Raw genomic sequence first — 20,466 nt, 5'->3', positions numbered from 1 at the left:
TGAGGGTGGCAGAGCAGAGGAGAGAGTGAGTGTGCGGGCATAAAAAATACACAGCAGAAGCTGCCAGTTCCTGGCATAAAGTGCAGGCATAAAAATCGCAACAGAATCTGCTATCTGTACCCAGCCAGGCATTTATTGACTGACTTTTTTTTTCTCCACTCCATCTGCCAAATCAAGCTATCCCTGTGCAGTTTTCAACTTTTTCCTTCTAACACAGATTTCCAATAAACTACATCTTTTACTGCCAATATTGATCCCAAAATGTCCAGGAAAAGAAAAGTTGACGGTGAAGGCAGACAATTTAATGACAAATGGGAAAATGAATACATGTTTGTGCTTAGAGAGGGCAAACCAGTGTGTATATTGTGTTATGAGACAGTGTCGGTGATGAAAGAGTACAATATACGTCGTCATTTTGACACCAAACATAATGTTAAGTATGGCAAATATACTTTGGAAGAAAAGCATAAAATTGTTAAAGAACTAAAAGGCAAACTACAATCACAGCAGCAAATGTTTACAAAGGCTACAGCGAAAAATGATGCTACAGTGAAAGCAAGCTTTATAGTGGCTGAAGAAATTGCCCGTACTTCAAGGTGTTTTTCAGAGGGTGCCTTTTTGAAGCAATGCATGCTAAAAGTGTGTGAGCAAGTATGCCCAGACCAGATACAGAGTTTTCAAAATGTCAGTTTGTCAAGAAACACCATTGCAGATAGAGTTCAAGAACTTTCAGGAAATCTATCATCACAGCTGGCCGAACAGGCATGCAGTTATCTCGCTTTTTCACTTGCTATTGATGAAAGCACAGACAACACTGATACAGCGCAGCTGTCCATCTTTATACGTGCTACGAAGACCGACCTCTCTGTCACTGAGGAACTTTTGGATGTAGCTGCCATGCATGGGACGACGACTGGTAGAGATATATTTGAGGCTGTGGAGAAATCTATAAATAATTTTAAATTACCCTGGGAAAAGTTGGTGGGGCTAACTACCGATGGCGCACCTTCAATGTGCGGAGAAAAGAAAGGCTTGGTTGGACTAATGAAGGAAAGAATGCAAAAAAGTCACTGTCACACACCCTTGATTACTTATCATTGCATTATCCACCAAGAGGCTATGTGTGGAAAAGTTCTGGACATGAATGACATAATGACCACAGTCATTAAAACTATTAACTTTATACGGGCACGTGGCCTGAATCATCGCCAGTTCCAGCAGTTTTTACAGGAGGTGGGTGCAGAGCATGGAGACGTGCCATACCACACAGAAGTAAGATGGCTGAGCAAGAGTGCAGTCCTCAAAAGATTTTTTGAGCTCAGAGAACAAATTGCTCTTTTCATGGAAAGTAAAGGAAAGCCCTTGCCTGAACTGTCGGATCCCGCCTGGCTATGTGATTTTGCTATGATGTGTGACATATGCGAGCATCTCGCCCAACTGAATCTGAAGCTGCAGGGACGCAAACAAGTCATCACGAAGATGTCTGACATGATCACAGCATTCCAGCGTAAACTTCAACTATGGAAATCCCAACTGGAACAGGACAATCTTGCCCACTCTCCCGTTTGTTTGAGTATCTCAACCACTATTTCTGATACTTTTCCTTGCAGTCGGCTGGCTACCAAAGTTAGCCGTTTACTAAGTGAATTTGAGCGGCGCTTCTCTGACTTTAGAACACAGCACTCAGGCTTTGACATCTTTGCCAATCCTTTTACAGTTGATGTCAACAATGTGCCCCATCACCTTCAGATGGAGATAATCGAGCTTCAGTCTGACAGTGGCCTGAAATCAAGGTTTCAGGATGTTGAAATTGAGGACTTCTACCCTCTACTGCCCCCTGACTCAATGCCAGAGCTCCGACTTCATGCTGCCCGTATTCTATCCATGTTCGGGAGCACCTATCTTTGTGAACAGATGTTTTCAATAATGAATCTGAACAAAAACAAGCACAGATCACGCATTACCGATGACAACCTCCATGCTGTTTTGCGGGTTGCTACAGCCCAAGAAATAAAACCGAACATTGACTCATTGATCCGGGGAAAACGGTGTCAGACATCTAGCCAGAAAACAAAACAATGAGCATTTTAGGTACATTCCAATATTACTGTTTTGCTTGATACCAATATTACTGTTTTGCTTGATAGCATGTGAGTTGGTTAACAGCACTGTTAAGGAAAAGATTGTTCCACTCATTTTAAATTCACATTTCTGGTTAACATTGTCAGTTTATGACTGTTCAGTAAACTATTCAGCCCGCGATTTAGGCTGGATTTTAGATTTTGGCCCCTTCTCTGATTGAGTTCGACACCCCTACCTTAGACTCTAACTCCCTAGGTGCACTAGTATTCCTCCTCCTCTATTTCCTTTTTCTGGCAATGGCACCACCCTCCTTCCAGTCATCTGAGTTAGAACCCTCAGAATCATTACTTATCTGTTCTTTTCTATTCTACTAGAGGCCTGGTGCACAGCATTCAGGCTCCGAAGGGGTCCCTAGCCCAGCGTGCACCCTCTCGCAGTCCGGGAGCCCTTGGGGGATGTCCTTAGCACTGTCTGAAGGCGGGAGATGCTCCTATCCCCACTGCTGTGCTCACCAGCCGTGAGCCTGGCTTCTGGCTGAGCGGCACTCCCCGCTGTGGGAGTGCACTGACCACCAGGGAACAGCTCCTGCATTGAGCATCTACCCCTGGTGGTCAGTGCGCATCATAGTGACTGGTCATTCTGCTGTTTGGTTGATTTGCATATTAGGGTTTTATTATATAGGATTGCTTACTAGGTCCTCTGGATTCTACCTTCCAAATTATGTTCCTCCTCTGAATTATCACTGATTAATGCAATCCTCATCCTCTCCTATTTGAACCAGTGCAATAACTTCTCAGCTGCTCTGCCTACCTCAAATCTTTTCAATATCAACCTATCTCACAATTTATCCACTAAGTATATCTTCTAATTTTTATTTTTATATATTTAATAAAGTAATTCAGATGTCTAGAAAAAAAATGGTACACTAAGTTAATGTGGATTTGCATGCACTCCAAATAGAAAGCGCTAGAGATAAAGGAGTAAAAAACCATAATGAGCTGAAACTGGTTTGGCTTAGTGGATAGAGCATCAGTCTGCGGACTAAAGGTTCCCAAGTTCGATTCCGGTCAAGGGCATGTACCTTGGTTGCAGGCACATCCCCAGAAGGAGGCATGCAAGAGGCAGCTGATGGATGTTTCTCTCTCATCAATGCTTCTAACTCTCCCTTACTCTCTGTAAAAAGTCAATAAAATATATTTTTTTAAGAAGAAAGAAAGAGCTGAAACCGGTTTGGCTCAGTGGTAGAGCATTGGTCTGTGGACTGAAAGGTCCCAGGTTCGATTCTGGTCAAGGGCATGTACATTGGTTGCTGGCACATCCCCGGTAGGGGGTGTGCAAGAGGCAGCTGGTCGATGTTTCGCTCTCATTGATGTTTCTAGCTCTCTGTCTCTCTCCCTTCCTCTCTGTAAAAAGTCAATAAAATATATTTTTTTAAAAAGAAAGAAAGAAACCATAATGAATAAAATGGGATACCATGAAAAAAAACCCTGATAGATTTAAGAACCAAAATTTTGGAAATAAGAAAGTGATTGAAATTTTAAAAAACTCAGTGGACAAGTTAAACATCTAATTAGATAGTAGGTGAAAAGAAAATTTAGTTCACTAGAAGATGAGGAAATTTCCCAGAATACATCAAAGAAAAATAAAACAATGGTAAGTATGAAAGAAAAGTTAAAAGACATGAAAAAGAGAAAGATAAGGTCAAGTAGACATCTCACAGGACTTCTCAGAGACAAGAAATGAGGGAGAAGCAGTGTTTGAAATGATAATAAGTGTACATTTTCCATAGTGAAGAAGTATGATGAATTTCAAGAAGGAAATGAAAATAAATTCATACAAAGATAAATCATAGGGAAAGTGCAGAATACCAAAAACAAAATCTTAAAGTAAACCAGAGAGAAAATCAAATTACCTACAAAATAATAATTAGATTGACAATGGTCTTTAATAGCAAAATAGAATGTCAAAAGTAATTGAATATTGTATTTATTTGAATTTGGAGCTAAGACTGGTTTTTGTTTTTTGTTTTTGTTTTGTTTTAAATATATTTTATTGATTTTTTACAAAGAGGAAGGGAGAGGGTGAGAGAGTTAGAAACGTCAATGAGAGAGAAACATCGACCAGCTGCCTCTTGCACACCCCTACTGGGGATGTGCCCGCAACCAATGTACATGCCCTTGACCAGAATCGAACCTGGGACCTTTCAGGCAGACTGACGCTCTACCACTGAGCCAAACCGGTTTCGGCTGGTTTTTGTTTTTAATTAAGTATTTTATTTCTTTAATATTTAATGTTGAGATTAGTGGCCTCTGTGTAAATTATGCTCCTGAAGGAATAAATCATTCCCTCAGTAATCTAGACATTAATCTCCTTGTCATCACACAAAAAAAGTAATGGAATATTTTCAAAATGCTGAAGGATAACTGACAATATGGAATTCTGTTTTTAGCTAGACGATCATACAAGTGTGAAGGCAAAATAAAGTTGTTTTCAAAGACAGATTATCATTAATGGACTCTTAAAAGAACTTTTAAGAGATTTACTTCAGTAAAAAAAAAATTAACACAAAGTAGGATGCAAAAAGTAACAGTGACCAAAGACTGTTAAGCATTTTGGTTAGTCTGAATCTGTGGTCAACAAACTGCGGCTCGCCAGCCACATGCGGCTCTTTGGCCCCTTGAGTGTGGCTCTTCCACAAAATACCACGGCCTGGGCGAGTCTGTTTTGAAGAGGTGGCGTTAGAAGAAGTTTAAGTTTAAAAATTTTGGCTCTCAGAAGATATTTGGCTCTGTTGACTAATGAGTTTGCCAACCACACTGATCTAAATAAATATTGACTTTAAAATTAATGACTACCAGGGAGATTAAAAATAAGGTAAAATTAAAATAGGCAACAACAACATGGAAAATGGGAGAGGAGTGATGGTTGATTTTTTGTGTGGTTTAGGAAGAAAAAGGAGAAAAAAATTTCATCTAAACCTTATTCAATATGCAAATCTAACTTCTAAGCCAATGGGAGAGGAGGGGAAGAAATGAAGAAAATGCTAATAGAAAACAGAAAAGGAGGAAAAAAAGGCAATAAAGTCAAAGTAAATTATGCTTTTTTAAAAGAGATAAAGAAACATAAGTAAGAAGTAATGGTCCTCTTCAACCCCCACAATGCTACATCCCAGCAGCAGCTTTCCAGACCTTTACCAAACATATACGTGTAGCCATATTAAAATGCTGTGATAACGTATCTCACTCTTCTTCTTGGCTGTCCATAGCATAAAGTGCAAATTACTGAGCAGAATATGCTATCCCTTTATGATTTGGTCTATCTAGTCTCATTTGGTCCACCACTACCCCATATATATCTTAACTGAACCATTTATATTGGTAGTTCCCTGTACACAGAATCTGCATCACATCTCTAATATCTGTTCCTTTGTTCAGAGTGCCCTTCTCCCCTCTTCCGTATTTGGCAAGCTCCTGCTGTTTTGCAAGACATTTCCTTTTTATTTTATTTTTACTTATACATTTTTTATTTATTGACGCTAGAGAGAAGGTGGCGGGGGGGCGGGGGGGGAGAGACAAATGAGAAACATCCACTTGTTCAATTTATTTATGCATTCATTCTTGTATGTACCCTGACAGGGGATCAAATCTGCAACCTTGGCATATGAGATGACACTCTAATCAACTGAACTACCTGAGCAGGGCCCATAGCACTTATAAAGATATTTTTTAAAATTGATTTTTAGAGAGACAGGAAGGGAGGGGAGGGAGAGAAACATTGATATGATAGAGAAATATTGATCATCTGCCTCCCATATGTCCTCCCCATCCACATTGGGAATCGAGTTGCAACCTGGACATGTGCCCTGAATAGGAATAGAACCGGCAACCTTTTGGTGCACAGGATGATACTCAACTAAGTGAGCCACATCAGCCAGGGCCATACTTTGGAACATACTTCTGCCCAAATGTCATTGTTATAATTACTTAAATGTCCTTCTTCCTCACCTTGAGCTAATTCGTCTTTCGCTCTCTAGTACCTGGCACTCAGCAGCATTTCATAAATGCTTACTGAATAACACATGAAAATCGTTTCTAAACAAAATAGGTTACTATCACTTTAGCAATTTAACATCTGCAACTCTGCCTTACCTCCACAATACTCTTGGTCACCGTAGATCTTCCTCTTCGAAGTTCATTGGCTTCTCTTTCTACAAAACAGAGTGGTACTTTTCCTACAAGGACCAGAGAATCACTGGTGTCTGGAAATATAATTCCAAGGCCCAGATCTTCCAGATTTTTGTGGTAACACCTAAAGAGACAATCTCAACTGTAAAATCATTCATATTTCACTACTGGTTCCAAATACCTGATATTTTCTCAAACTTTTTAAGTTCTACTGTTTTCTCACATTTATGAGTATTTGTTTAGAATTTTATTATTTCATTTTTGAATTACAGTAACTTTCTTTTTTCACCCTCTTTTCTATTGAGAGAATCAACTTAGTACTAAGTCTTGTTCCTAAGTTTTTATTCTTCACTGAGCAATCGCTAACTTCTCACGCTGGCACTTGAAGGAGTTTGGCACAAATAAAAGGGCTGAGAGTGTTTGGAATCAGCATTAAAGCAGAGAGGTTATGAATAGCCCCAGGAGCTGAGAAGTCTTGACTAACGGGAGGTAAATAAATGGATCTGTCTCTAATATAAATTATGACCCAGGGGAAAAGATTTTATGGCAGTGGCATATTCGCAAAGCTGAAATAAATTCAGAGACAATTCTCTTTCATTTCCAATAATCGGTGCCACCCCAAAAGTGGGAAAACTTCCTATCTTTTGATTCACTTTATGATTTGCCCCTTCTTTGTAGCCCAGTGTTTTACTTTCTTCCCAGTATGATTATAATGAAAACTAAGACTCTAGAATGCACCAAAGCAAAGCAGAATGGAAGCAATTACTGCAGTAACTTTGCTTTCAGAAACAGCACAGCATAAACACTGACTGTTCCAAGAAATGGTAAGATTATTCTAGGCCAACTGCTGGAAAAATTTATCAGGAAATTCTATCCTATACTCAACAGCTGGGATATAGTGGAAAGAACAGCATTTGGAGTCAGAAAACCTGCATCTGAGAGCCTACTCTCCAGGAATATTGCATTGTTCATTTGAATGTAAGATTTAAGTCTTATAGTTCTTATTTTTTAATCATTGCTATGACCTTGAATACGTCATGTAACCTCTCTTAGTTTCAGGTGACTCATGTGAAAAAATGAACAATAGCTATGCTTACACCAGAATTGTTGTGAATATTTACACTATCAACATCCTATCCTCATGGTGGTACTAACCATAAGAGTCTCCTTTGTTCCTCTGTCACTGTTATCTCTAGTGGAGGACTTACAGTGGAAGACAGTAATTTTTTCCGACCAGAGCCTTGTGGATGTTGCTTCTCATAGGAATCTATTGGGAGAAAGATGAACAGGTTAAGAATACAAAGTGAAGTCTTCTAGATTCAGATAAAAATGAACATGGTAAGGTACATCCATGTAATTACTACCATGCATAGAACTAAGTTCAATGTAGTTTTAGGCTTTGAATTTCCATTATTAAAATAAAACTAGTAAATACTCAGCTGTTATTTCATCTTAGCAGTATTTTAAAAAATAAGAACTATAAGACTTAAATCTTACATTCAAATGAACAATGCAGTATTCCTGGAGATAGTCAATCCACAGAGGTGAATAATGTGGTTACTGAGGAAATAAAATGGGTTTACTACACAGTATGGCTCAAGAAGGCGTCCCCATTTATTCAGAAGGGTTTCCCAGTCTCTGAAGAGACAGTCAACAGTACTGTTCTCAAATGGTCCAGGGCCTATAGCAAGTAAATTTTTCCAACAATTGGTTCTTTATAAGAAAAACCAAACATGGAATAAAATATCTCCCTAGTTCTCACTTAACTCTTTGACATTAGGTTTTTTATTGACCACAGGAGTAAAGATTTCCTGATATTTTACCTGTTGGGGAACACACTACTTCATGATGAGAAAAAATGGGAGGAAAGATTTAAAAGCACATACTGCTTTTGGAAGGACACATAACAAATGAATGGTACTAGAAGCCTCTGGGGGGAGAAACTAGGTGGGATGAGGGACAAAGGTAGAAAGAAGACTTTAGTAGATTCCCGGCTGTGCCTTTCAGACTGGAACCTATTTGTTTATACTTCCTATTCAAACACAAAATTTAAAATGAAAACGACTGGGCCTTCTGAGGTAGTGGTGGTCTCTGCCTGGTGACCTGTAAAGAAGGTTTATCATGGTCATATGGGCATGTGGAGGGACATATATCTGTGCTGGATGACATGAAGTAGTAGCCTAATCCTTAGACACCCAATCATTAAGGATGATGATAAATATATAGCAAATGTATCTTTAACGAACAAAAAAATTTTAAATATTTTTATTGATTTCAGAGAGGAAGGGAGAGGAAGAAATAGAAACATCAGTGATGACAGAGAACCATTGATTGGCTGCCTCCTACATGCTCCACACTAGGGATTGAGCCCACAACCCAGGCATGTGCCCCAACGGAATCAAACTGTGACCTCCTGCTTGATAGGTTGATGCTCAACTACTGAGTCACGTTGGCTGGGCAGCAAATGTATCTGACAGTGTAAGATCTACATGTTTGAATTAGTAAAGTGAACTATTACATCCTTTCAGTAATAAAAGAAGACAAACTAGAAGACTTCAGCTAAATTTTGTTTTTGTTAATGCTCATCTGAATATATTTTTCTTTTCTTTTTTTCTGAGAGAGAGAGAGAGAGAGAGACAGAGAGAGAGAGAGGAACACATTATGTGAGAGACATACATTAATTGAGTGGTTGCCTCCTGCACATGTCCCCCTCCTCGCCCGGGATTGAACCTGCAAAGGAGGTACATGCCCTTGACCAGAATTGAACCTTGAGCCTTGAGTTCACAGGCTGATGCTCGGGCTCAGCTTAACTTTTTAAACATACAATTCATTTTCCTTACAACAATCACAGTTTGAAAAACTCCTTCAGTCATACTAATTTTGCTGGAGTCTCAAACCTGTTCTAATCCCAAACATATTCTTACCAATAATAAGCTGCTCCAGACGGACACGCTCATGGGCAGCATGCTGATCCACCAAGACTAGCAAATTTCCACCTAGAAGATTATCAAGGATTACTGAAGCTTCAAATTATCAGATCAACGTTAAAATAATCATGTTGTGTTGAGGGAGAAAAAAAATTCACACTACTTAACAGATGAGCATAATAGAAACATACTTTGTAGTAACACCTTATTTCCTAAAAATAAATGAAATTATGGGGAATAACTACAACAAAAATTTTTTAAAATATATATTTAAAAAAATTATTTCAGAGAGGAAAGAAGAGGGTGAGAGAGATAGAAACATCAATGATGAGAGAGAATCATTGATCGGCTGGTTCCTTCACGCCCCACACTGGGGATCAAGCCTGCAACCTGGGCATGTGCCCTGACCAGGAATCAAACCGAGACCTCCTGGTTCACAGGTCAATGCTCAACCACTGAACCACATAGCCATGCTAACCCTATATTTTAAGCTTTAAATAAGTGATTTTGCTTTATTAATTCAAATTTGATAAATGAAGGATCATTAAACAATAAATTATTATGATCAGCTGACCTTAATTTGCAAGCTACCCTGGAACCCATGAAGAATATAATTCTAGCCGAAACTGGTTTGGCTCAATGGATAGAGCGTCGGCTTGGGGACTGAAGGGTCCCGGGTTCGATTCCGGTCAAGGGCATGTACCTTGGTTGCGGGCATATCCCAGTAAGGGGTGTGCAAGAGGCAGCTGATCGATGACTCTCTCATCGATGTTTCTGGCTCTCTATCTCTCTCCCTTCCTCTCTGTACAAAATCAATAAAATATATTTTAAAAAATTAAAAAAAAACCCAACTTTCTAAAAAAAAAAAAAAAAGAATATAATTCTACTACACTTTAGATCAAAGGTCAGAAATTTTTTCTATGAAGGACCAGGGAGTAAATATTTTAGGCTTTTGGGACATTTTAGGCTTTTCTGTCACAACTACTCAAATTTTCATTTGAACCAAAGCAGCCATAGATAATACGTGAATATTGTAGCTGTGTTCCCATAAAACTTTGTTGGCCAACACTCTATCTACTCAGCCAAACCAGTTTGGGCTGTATAATTTTTATGTATCAAGAAATATTCTTGGCCGAAACCGGTTTGGCTCAGTGGATAGAGCATCGGCCTGCAGACTGAAAGGTCCCAGGTTCAATTCCAGGTAAGGGCATGTACGTTGGTTGCAAGCACATCCCTGGTAGGGGGTGTGCAAGAGGCAGCTGATGGATGATTCTCTCTCATTGATGTTTCTAACTCTCTATCCCTCTCTCTTCCTCTCTGTAAAAAAATCAATAAAATATATATTTTTTTAAAGAAAAGAAATATTGTCTTTTTTCCAACTACTTAATAATCTAAAAACCATTCTTAACGACCTGGCTGTACAAAAACAGGTGATGGCTAGATCTGGTCCACCAGCCACAGTTTGTCCTGATTTAGAATCAGGCTTCTCAAATTTTGATGGGCATATGAATCACCTAGGGATCTTATTAAAATACAGATTCTGATTCAGTAAGTTAGGGGGGCGGGCACAAGCTTCTGCAATTCTAATGAACTCCCAGGTGATGACGGTATTTACAGACTTGGAGTAGCAAGGCTTTCAGGCGTCTTCAAACTACGGCCCGCGGGCCACATGCAGCCCGCAGAGGAGTCTGATCCGGCCCGCCAGGTTTTTTGGGCAGTGAGCGCAGCCGAGGTGTTACAGTAGGAATTAGTAGTTCATATAGTCCGGCCCTCCAGCTCTCTGAGGGACCGTGATCTGGCCCCCACTTTAAAAAGTTTGAGGACCCCTGCTAGGCGCTCAAGTGCAAGAGAGGAGGCAGAATGTCCTGACCTCAAAGCCAAAACTAATCTTTTTCTCATTGATAAGACCACTGATTTTCACTTACTAGTATAAAACTATACTAGTAGCCCTGAGCATGAATCCATGTGCTAGTAGCTCTCTGCAGGGCCTGCCCAGAGGCTCTCCGTGGCTCAGAGGCCCATCCATGGCTGGACATGGAACACTTGCCTCGTTGCCACAGCAACAACACAAGTGTTTTGCACCCAGGCCTGGCCAGAATGCTTGCCTCGTTGCCACAGCGACAAAGCAAGCATTCCACCAGGCTGCTCATGCTGCCCGTACCCCTGAGACTGGGGGACTCTGGTAGGGTTGAGAGGACTGGGTGCCTCCATCTTGTGGCTATGCGCACCACCATCTTTGTGATGGAGTGATAGTTAATTTGCATATTACCCTTTTATTAGATAGGATCTTTTTTAGCTTGTAATTTTTTTTCATAATCCTCACCTGAGGATATTCTTCCGTTGATTTTTAGAGAGAGGGAAAGGCAGAGAGAAATATCAATGTGAGAGAAACACATCAATTGGTTGCCTCCTGCACACACCCCAACCAAGACCTGGGCCAGGGAGGAGCCTGCAACTGAGGTACATGCCCTTGACCAGAATCAAACTTAGGATCCTTCAGTCCACAGGCTGATGCTCTATCCATTGAGCCAAACTGGCTAGGGCTTAGCTTATGTTTTAAAACTTTTGGCCAAAGGGTTGAGGTTTATTGTTATGTATTATATTGAAATAAAAGTTCTCTTGAATTTGATCAAAACAGATAATGCTTCTTCCCCCTGATTTAGTTCCTAGATTGAACTAAAGATTTAAAAATTGTTTCTATGATGCTATTAAATTCATGGCATGAGAACTTAAAACATAAAGAAAAAAAAATTTTTTTTCTGACAGCATGTTCAAACACGGGAACAGGCCCCAAAAAGTTTAATTGTAAATTCCTTTGAGGATAGGAGGAGTTGCAGCTGGTTGTGATGAATACTGAACATCCTGTATTAGGCAAGACAATGGAAAAAATAAATTGTGAGGGAGTGCCCTCAAATTTTAAAACTAGAGCCAATGTGAATTACCAAGAGCCAGTGACCCCAAAAAATCAATCCTGTACCTGACTCTGGGTGAATGGTTTATAGTCTATTCCAGAGGCCCAATGCATGAATGTTCGTGCAAGAAAGGGCCTTCCTTCCCTTGGCTGCTGGCACCACCTTCACTCCAGCCAGAGTCGCTTTTCCACCTTCCCATGCTGCCCAGAGGGCCGGAGCGGCTCGGACAGTGGGAACGCCCTGCGTATGCAAATTAACTTGCCATCTTTTTTGTTAATTTGCATACTCACTCCTGATTGGCTGGTGGGCTTGCAAAGATATAGTCAATTTGCATCTTACTCTTTTATTAGTGTAAATAGCGTTCACAACCATTTTTATTCCTTGAATGAAGCAGAATATATGAAGGTAATTTACTAATGCTGGAAGCTGTATTTTTAATATTCCAACACAATAAAATACAAGTTGCATATGGGCAAGGATTTCTGTCTGTATATATTTCCAGCAGGTGTAACAGCAGTCAGGTACATAATAGGCACTCAATATTTATTTACAGAATAAATGAATGAATCTTTATTCTTTAGGGTATCATAACTGAAAAACTACTGTAGATGGAAATGTTCAATTAAAATGGCAATATATGACAATTTCACTATAATTTAAAACAATAACATATTTTTTCATTACAAAAATATGGGCAGATATTAAAATATCAGTTATAGGAGTATGTACTTTCAGTATTCATGAGCAACAGTAAACACGTTTTAAAAATATATATTTTTATTAATTTCAGAGAGGAAGAGAGGGAGAGATAGAAATATCAGTAATGAGAAAGAATCATTGATTGGCTGCCTCCTGCATGCCCCCTATTGGGGATTGAGCCCACAACCCAGGAATGTGCCCTTAACTGGAATTGAACCCAGAACCCTTCAGTCCACAAGCCAATGCTCTACCAATGAGCCAAACCAGCTAGGACAAAACATTTTGATTTAGGAAAATATATTATGTAGCCCAGCCAGTGTAGCTCAGTGGTTGAACATTGACCTTTGAACCAGGAGATCATGGTTCAATTCCCTGGGCTGTAGGCTCAATCCACAGTAGGGGCGTGCAGGAGGCAGCTGATCAATGATTTTTTTTTTCTCTCATCATTGATGTTTCTATTTCTATCTCCCTCTCCCTTCCTCTCTGAAATCAATAAAAATATTAAAAAAGAAAAGAGAAAAAAGCCGCCTGGCATGGCTCAGTGGTTGGGTGTTGAACCAGGAAGTCACGATTTGATTCCTGGTCAGGGCACATGCCTGGGTTGCAGGCTTGATCCCCAGTGTGAGATGTGCAGCCAATCAATGATTCTCTCTTATCATTGATGTTTCTATCTCTCTCTCCCCTTCCTCTCTGAAATCAATAAAAATATATTTAAGGAAAAAGCATTTTCTCATCCTTACCCCCTTCAGTCCCTTTTCCATGTCACAGATAGCACTGGCCACAAACCCACCTCCTAGCCCCCACCGCCGCCACCAGCTCTGTGAGCCCAGTCGCGGTGGTGGTGGTGGTGGGGGACACTGGGTGGCCTGAAGGTTTCCAGAGAAGGCAGCAGGGAGTGAGGAGGAGGAGCCTGCGGCAAGGAGACGATGACTGCTGCCCAGTTCTTGCCCATCCTCCTGGGGTTCACAGTGGGAGCAACAGCTCATCTTGGTCAGTGGAGCAGCTCTCCCATTGTGATAGCACACTGACCACCAAGGGAAGCTCCTGCACTGAGCATCTACCTCCCGGTGGCCAGTGCACATCATAGCATGACCGGTCATTCTGGTCATTCCGTTCAGTCCCTGGGCTTTTATTATATAGGATTTCTGTATTATCTGCTTCTTCTGCATGTTTCCCCCCACAATGTATCCCTAGGGCCTAATACGGTTCTGGACATACAAAAGCACTCAATATTTTTGAATGAGTTACTAGGACTTACAAACTATTATTGTTTTATTAAAGCAGGTCACCAGGAGATTGTATTTAACTTTTTATAAACCTAGTATAGTTCATTATATAAACTTTCTTTTTTAAAAAAACAAAAACGTTTATGTTGATTTTTAGAGAGATAGAAATATCAGTGAGAAAGAAACATTTGCCAAAACCGGTTTGGCTCAGTGGATAGAGCGTCGGCCTGCGGACTGGAAGGTCCCGGGTTCAATTCCAGTCAAGGGCATGTACCTTGGCTGCGAGCACATCCCCGGTAGGGGATGTGCAAGAGGCAGCTGGTTGATGTTTCTCTCTCATCGATGTTTCTGGCTCTGTATCCCTCTTCCTTCCTCTCTGTAAAAATCAATAATATATATATATATATATATATATTTTTTTTTTTTTAAAAGAGAGATAGAGAGAGAGAAAGAGACATTAATCCGCTGCCTCCTACTAGGGATCAAGCCCACAACTCAGGTGTGTGCTCTTAATGCATGAGTTAACGCCCAACCACTGAACCACACAGATCAGGCTAAATTTTCCATTATTATAACGGGAATACATTAAAACATTATTTAGTCTAGCTGGTTTGGCTCAGTGGATAGAGCATAGGCCTGCAAACCAAAGGTTCAATTCTGGTCAAGGGCACGTACTTTGGTTGCAGACTCCTCCCTGGCCCAGGCATTGGTCAGGACGTGTGCAGAAGGTAACCAATCGATGTGTTTCTCTCATATCGATATTTCTGTCTTTCTCTCTTCCACTCTTACAAAAAATCAATGGAAAAATAGCCTCGGGTGAGGATTGAAAAAACAAAAATCATTATTTGAAAGTCAAACAATACAAAATATTTTAAAGAGTAAAACATGAAATTCCCCCTTTCCCCACTCCCATTCTCACTCCCAAAGTAACTACTGTTTAATAATTTAACATATAGTTTATATATGTATGTCTTATATATGGATGTGTGTGTTTATAAAACTAAATGGGTTTTAAAACTATCAGAGGGAAAAAAATATCATTCAACAATATTAATTTAGATTTGTTTTCCCTAATCTTTCCAAGTCATTGCAATGATATTGTGTGTGTGTGTGTGTGTGTTATACAAATAAACTAACCATAAAAGGCTAACCTCCATTCTTACCTGCCTCACCCATCTCATCAGTCTTAGTGCTCATTAAACAGGCAATAAATTTGTTATCCACTTGCTGAAGAACCTGCCATACATTGAAATAAATGGTACAACGATAAATAAAAATAAAGGCTTCTTTGTATAGAAAGAGACAAAACTGTACTTAGAGTAGTTTGCATTATAACTTTCATATCTAAGACTGAGCTAGGTGCTGATGAACCTGAGGGAGTGACCAGGAAGGATAATAGAATGGGAAGTAGAGTGATCAGAACACAGAAGGGAACCCAGACTGAGGCATCTAAGAGGGATACGCTACAAAACTCTTTAGCATTCGACCTGAAATGTTCCCAACAGAATGACTCTTCTTAGTGGGTAATATAACCAGAGAATCATTAATATGACCAGAGACTGCTAACAAATAGAGCTATAATAAATTTAAAAATAAATATACAAAAGCAAAGAAAAGCATTTTAAAAGAGCTAGTCTATTAAAGCAGTAAGTGAAAAAGCCACTTGTGGCTTTAGGCCTCGATGGCTCCTTTCTGTCTAGGTACTGACAAGGCTCCCCGCACAATGCCTAATCTATACCCCTACCCCAGGGCTGATTTCTGGATCAAGTGTTTGCTCTGGTACCAGGTCAAACATGCCAGATTAGGAGTTTACCTAGATTTGTCTACCTCCTAATTTGTTCCCTGAAAACAAGGAGACAGAGAGTAGTGTAGAGGGAGGGCAATCTAGAGATGAGACAAGAGGCTCCTCTTATTAATGGAACTCCTCATACTATGGAGGGTTGTTTAAAAAGGGACATTGTTGCACATTTAAGGATAATGTCTCTGCAGTACTTAGTTGACTTATAAATTATTGTCAAAACATAAAGTCTATATAAACCATGACACTGTGAAGCTGAAATCATCATTCTTCCCTCCAAACTTGCTCACACTACTAAGGACATCTTTTTCTTTGTAATTAATTTTAGTCCTTTTCTTTTTCTTCTAATGATAAAGTTCCAGGACTAGTAAGATTAAAAAACAACAACACATGTGCTTTGACCCGGGTGGTCTACATCATTAAATATATCCAATTTCACAAGAGTTCGTCTCACTTAGAGCTTATATACTAGTAAAAATAATGAGATTTCAAAGTCAACCTTTTACCTGCATGGAATGAATCATGTCTTTGGTGAAACGGTAAGGAAACAAGATGTTGTGAATTTTAACTGCTAGGCTTTCAGCCTGACCACTGCTTACATCGACAGCGACCTAGAAGGACACAGCACAATGTTATTTAAATTTAAATATTTTTATGTCTGTAGAACTGTTTGACCAAAGATCTCAAAGTGCCTTAAAAACATTCATTTTTCATAGAGTTTACTAGAGGTGGGTTGAATTCAGAGAACTTATAGGAATTCAAAGGACTCTATGATCAAAATTACTGACAAAAAGCAACATTTCAGAATAATAATTTGCCTAGGCTCCATAATCAAGTCCTTAATGATATTTTCATTGAAGAATCAATAGTTAAGTGCTCATGTATTCCACACCCTCATTATACACACAAAGTACATTCTGTGATAACACACTGAAGGGAGAACATACATGATGAACTGTTCCTCCAGTAAAAGAGTCACTACTTTATTTAATGATAAATAAATTATCACCATCCTAAATACTCTGCCATAGCTACAAGGCAGGGTTTTTAAGAGTGGTAAACACTTTCACTACTCCCACACTGATCATATATATTTAATCCAAGCTTAAAGCTGAGTCCCCCAAATGTTATTAATTCTGATTCCTCCTTTTACTTTAATTTCCAAATATGTTACTTGGACGCATACCCACTTTCCAGTCATAATTTCAAGTTAGTACTGTCAGTCATAACCATACTCAACTTAAATAAAATTCTAAGGGGTTCACTGGGGAGAGCGGCTGGACATCTGTAATGCTTTTAACAATAAAGATAATTTTAAAAAAATGAAATTCTAATTTTAAAATAACAAGCAGAGAAAAACTGCGCAGACCCACCTCTGGATAACGGGCAAATACTGGATTGTCCCATTCTGAGAACAAAGACTGAAGCGATCCGCTACCTACAGCATCATCCACAGTATCTACTGCAAAGGGGACAGGAACACTTGGTGTCAAGAGCCTCAGGGGAAAAGGTGAAGGACATCTCATATATGGTGTGATGCAGTCTCAAGACCAAAGATCAGACACATTGCTCCAACATGCTATCGTACAACGGTTCAGTGTTTGCTGTACCTCTAAATTGTTTTTGAACAATTACTTTTTAAACTACTGTTGATGACTGTATCTTCTGGCATTATAGCTTTTTCTCCAAAATATTTTCAAGAGCTATTTCAGAATACAAGTCCAGAAGAAACTGGTTCAAATTAGTAGCCTCGCTCTCTTTAGTAAAAGAAATATATAGCCGAAACCGGTTTGGCTCAGTGGACAGAGCGTCAGTCTGAGGACTGGAAGGTCCCAGGTTCGATTCCGGTCAAGGGCATGTACATTGGCTGTGGGCACATCCCTGGTAGAGGGCGTACAGGAGGCAGCTGGTCGATGTTTCTCTCTCATCGATGTTTCTAGCTCTCTATCCCTCTCACTTCCTCTCTGTGAAAAATCAATAAAATATATTAAAAAAAGAAAAAGAAATATATACCTTATCTATTTTTAGAAACAAAGAAAATAATAAATGTCTGTAGCTTTTTTACAAAAATACACTGATGGCCAGATTATTATGATCTTTGAACACATAATAATCTGGCCACTCAGTGGATATTCTATATAATAAAAGGCTAATATGCAAATTGTCCCTTCGACCAGGAGTTTGTCCAGCAGGAAGGCCGACCAATAGCCCATGTCCCCTCCTCCTGGCCAGACTGGATTCTGAATTCATGCACCGGGCCTCTAATACACACACACACACACACACACACACACACACACACACACACTGAGTGGCCAGTCATTATGTGTTCAGAGATTATAATACTCTGGCCACGTAGTGTAACAGTTTTGCTTATATAAAACTATCACAATATGGAGCACAACTTCAATAATAAATGTCTGTAGCTTTTCCTGTATCCAATATTTAAAAATAAACAATTTCTCAGTCACAAGATACCATAGATTGCATTATTATCCAGTATTGACCTCAAGTCTGGAAAAGTAATTTCTGATCTACATGCATGCACCGAATTACTTAGTTTTGCTGTTAAATGGGACCATGGGACATTCCTGGTTTCAGTAAGGCACAGCTGACACTGATTATAACACAACCCTGCTTTTTTTTTTAAAGTTAGGTGGTACATTATATACTAGGTGTTCCAGCAATCTTTTCTTGCCCCTACCTCTGTTATTCTGTCTCATCACAGTCCTCTCTTCCCGAGCTCTAGGAAGGAAGGGAAGAACAAGGTCGCTTCTAAAAGGATGACACCTGTACTGAGATCCTAAATGTAAAAAAGAAACACCTAGACATTTGAACTCAAAGAATAAACTATTAAAAATTAAGATACATAGAATCTCTTTCTGCGCAAACTAAATCAAGACATAAAGAGGCAGACTACTAAACACCAGATTGAGAGTCAAAAGTTCCTTAATGAATTTAGTAATCTACCTGACTGCTTAGAACCATTATCCATCTATACTAGACAGAATGAGGGCCTAAAATAAATGACTGATTCTCAGTGGGGGCAGTTTTGCATGGGGACAAGGGCAATATCTTAAGACAGTTTTGGTTGTCACTCCTTGGGTGAGGGGTACCACTGGCATCTAGCAGATAGAGGCTAGGAATGTTGCTAATATCCTATACAATATGTCAGACGAAGAATTATCTAGTCCAAAATGTCAACAGTGCCACAGTTGAGAAACACTGTATTAAACATATAGTGGTACTTAGCCGAGACCGGTTTGGCTCAATGGATAGGGCGTCAGCTTGGGGACTGAAGAGACCCGGGTTCGATTCCGGTCAAGGGCATGTACCTTGGTTGCTGGCACATGTTTCTAGCTTTCTATCTCTCTCCCTTCCTCTCTGTACAAAATCAATAAAATATATTTTTTTTAAAAATAAACATATAGTGGTACTTAATTATCATCCTTCACTACTGAGTACAATCTTCACAAGTCCCCAATTTATGTCTCTTATCCCAAAACATGTATCTATTATAACATTTATCTCATCTAATTATATTTAGACAGCTATCTTCTCTAATAGACTGTGAATTCCTAGAAGCAAAGTCGGTTAATCTACAATGTGGCAGGGCCTTGCACTGTGTGAATAATCAATAAATGAATGGATAAATTAATGAAAATTTCTTAATTTTATCTCCAAAGCCCAGTAAAATCTGGCTCCAAATCTACCTTCCTTTCTAAAGGATGATCAGATTTGTGTTTTAGAAACAATGCTGAATTTGACAGTTTTGGCTCAGTGGATAGAGCGTCGACCTGCAGACTGAAAGGTCCTGGGTTCGATTCGGGACAAGGGCATGTACCTTGGTTGAGGGCACATCCCCAGTAGGGAGTGTGCAAGAGGCAGCTGATGGATGATTCTCTCTCATCGATGTTTCTAACTCTCTATCCCTCTCTCTTCCTCTCTGTAAAAAATCAGTAAAATACGTTTAGAAAAAAACTATTATTTCAAAAAGATAAATCTGTTGGACAAATATGGGAGAGAGATAAATTAAGAATGATAAAAATTAAAGTGGGAACTGAAAGTTGCAGAGTTAAAAAAACATTAAAGAGAAATACTGCCAGGGCTTGGAGAGTTAACATAACTTCTTTAAATTACTTTTATATATCCTCTCTTCTGTACTATTAAATTTACCTCTTAACAATTCATCTTATGTTTTTATGTATGGTTCGACAATGTTCTAATCTCCTTATATATATCTCAGCCATTTCCAGAAATGGAGAGTACTTTGGAGCTATCTTTTAATGGAACTCATTTCTGTATCCAAAATACTTTAATTTTCATTATGAAATTCTGGGTCAACATGACCCTCAAAAGTTCATTACGAGACTTGCTAATCCAGAAAGTTAATAGGCTGAAATGTTTTTTTAAACATCTAGATTTATTTAACAGGAGCAGATGCTTATGTTGAGTATGGCCGCCTACCAAGATTTCTGCCTTTGTTTAGCAACAGGCATCTCAGTTTAATGTAATCCAGTTATTTTTTTATTACTATATCAGAAGCAGTTATATTTCAGGAAGATGAGGTGCCAGTTCCTTAGATTTACCTCTGATAAACACTCAGTATAAATCGGGACATAAAACTACATAGATTGA

General features: G+C 39.3%; 1 protein-coding gene across 10 annotated transcripts in view; it reads right to left on the bottom strand.

The window, feature by feature from the left end:
* MLH3 (mutL homolog 3) overlaps window positions 1–20,466 on the bottom strand; it is a 34,637-nt gene that overhangs the window by 8,200 nt on the left and 5,971 nt on the right. For 2 of the 10 annotated variants that reach the window (XM_045578543.1, XM_036430983.2), the window contains exons 3-9: window positions 18,533–18,631; window positions 17,202–17,287; window positions 16,335–16,439; window positions 15,194–15,266; window positions 9,191–9,262; window positions 7,422–7,533; window positions 6,231–6,390 (exon numbers count right to left, since the gene is read on the bottom strand). In XM_045578543.1, coding sequence (XP_045434499.1) covers window positions 6,231–6,390; window positions 7,422–7,533; window positions 9,191–9,262; window positions 15,194–15,266; window positions 16,335–16,439; window positions 17,202–17,287; window positions 18,533–18,631 — 707 coding nt within the window. Of the gene's footprint in view, window positions 1–6,230; window positions 6,391–7,421; window positions 7,534–9,190; window positions 9,263–15,193; window positions 15,267–16,334; window positions 16,440–17,201; window positions 17,288–18,532; window positions 18,632–20,466 lie in introns of those variants that run through there. The other 8 variants (XR_004986800.2, XR_004986804.2, XM_036431024.2 and 5 more) reach the window with 8 other exon arrangements.

Source organism: Pipistrellus kuhlii, unplaced genomic scaffold, assembly GCF_014108245.1.
Source record: "Pipistrellus kuhlii isolate mPipKuh1 unplaced genomic scaffold, mPipKuh1.p scaffold_m20_p_1, whole genome shotgun sequence".
Classification (NCBI taxonomy): domain Eukaryota; kingdom Metazoa; phylum Chordata; class Mammalia; order Chiroptera; family Vespertilionidae; genus Pipistrellus; species Pipistrellus kuhlii.
The sequence above is the reverse complement of the archived record's forward strand: the minus strand, read 5'-3'. Positions and strand labels throughout refer to the sequence as shown.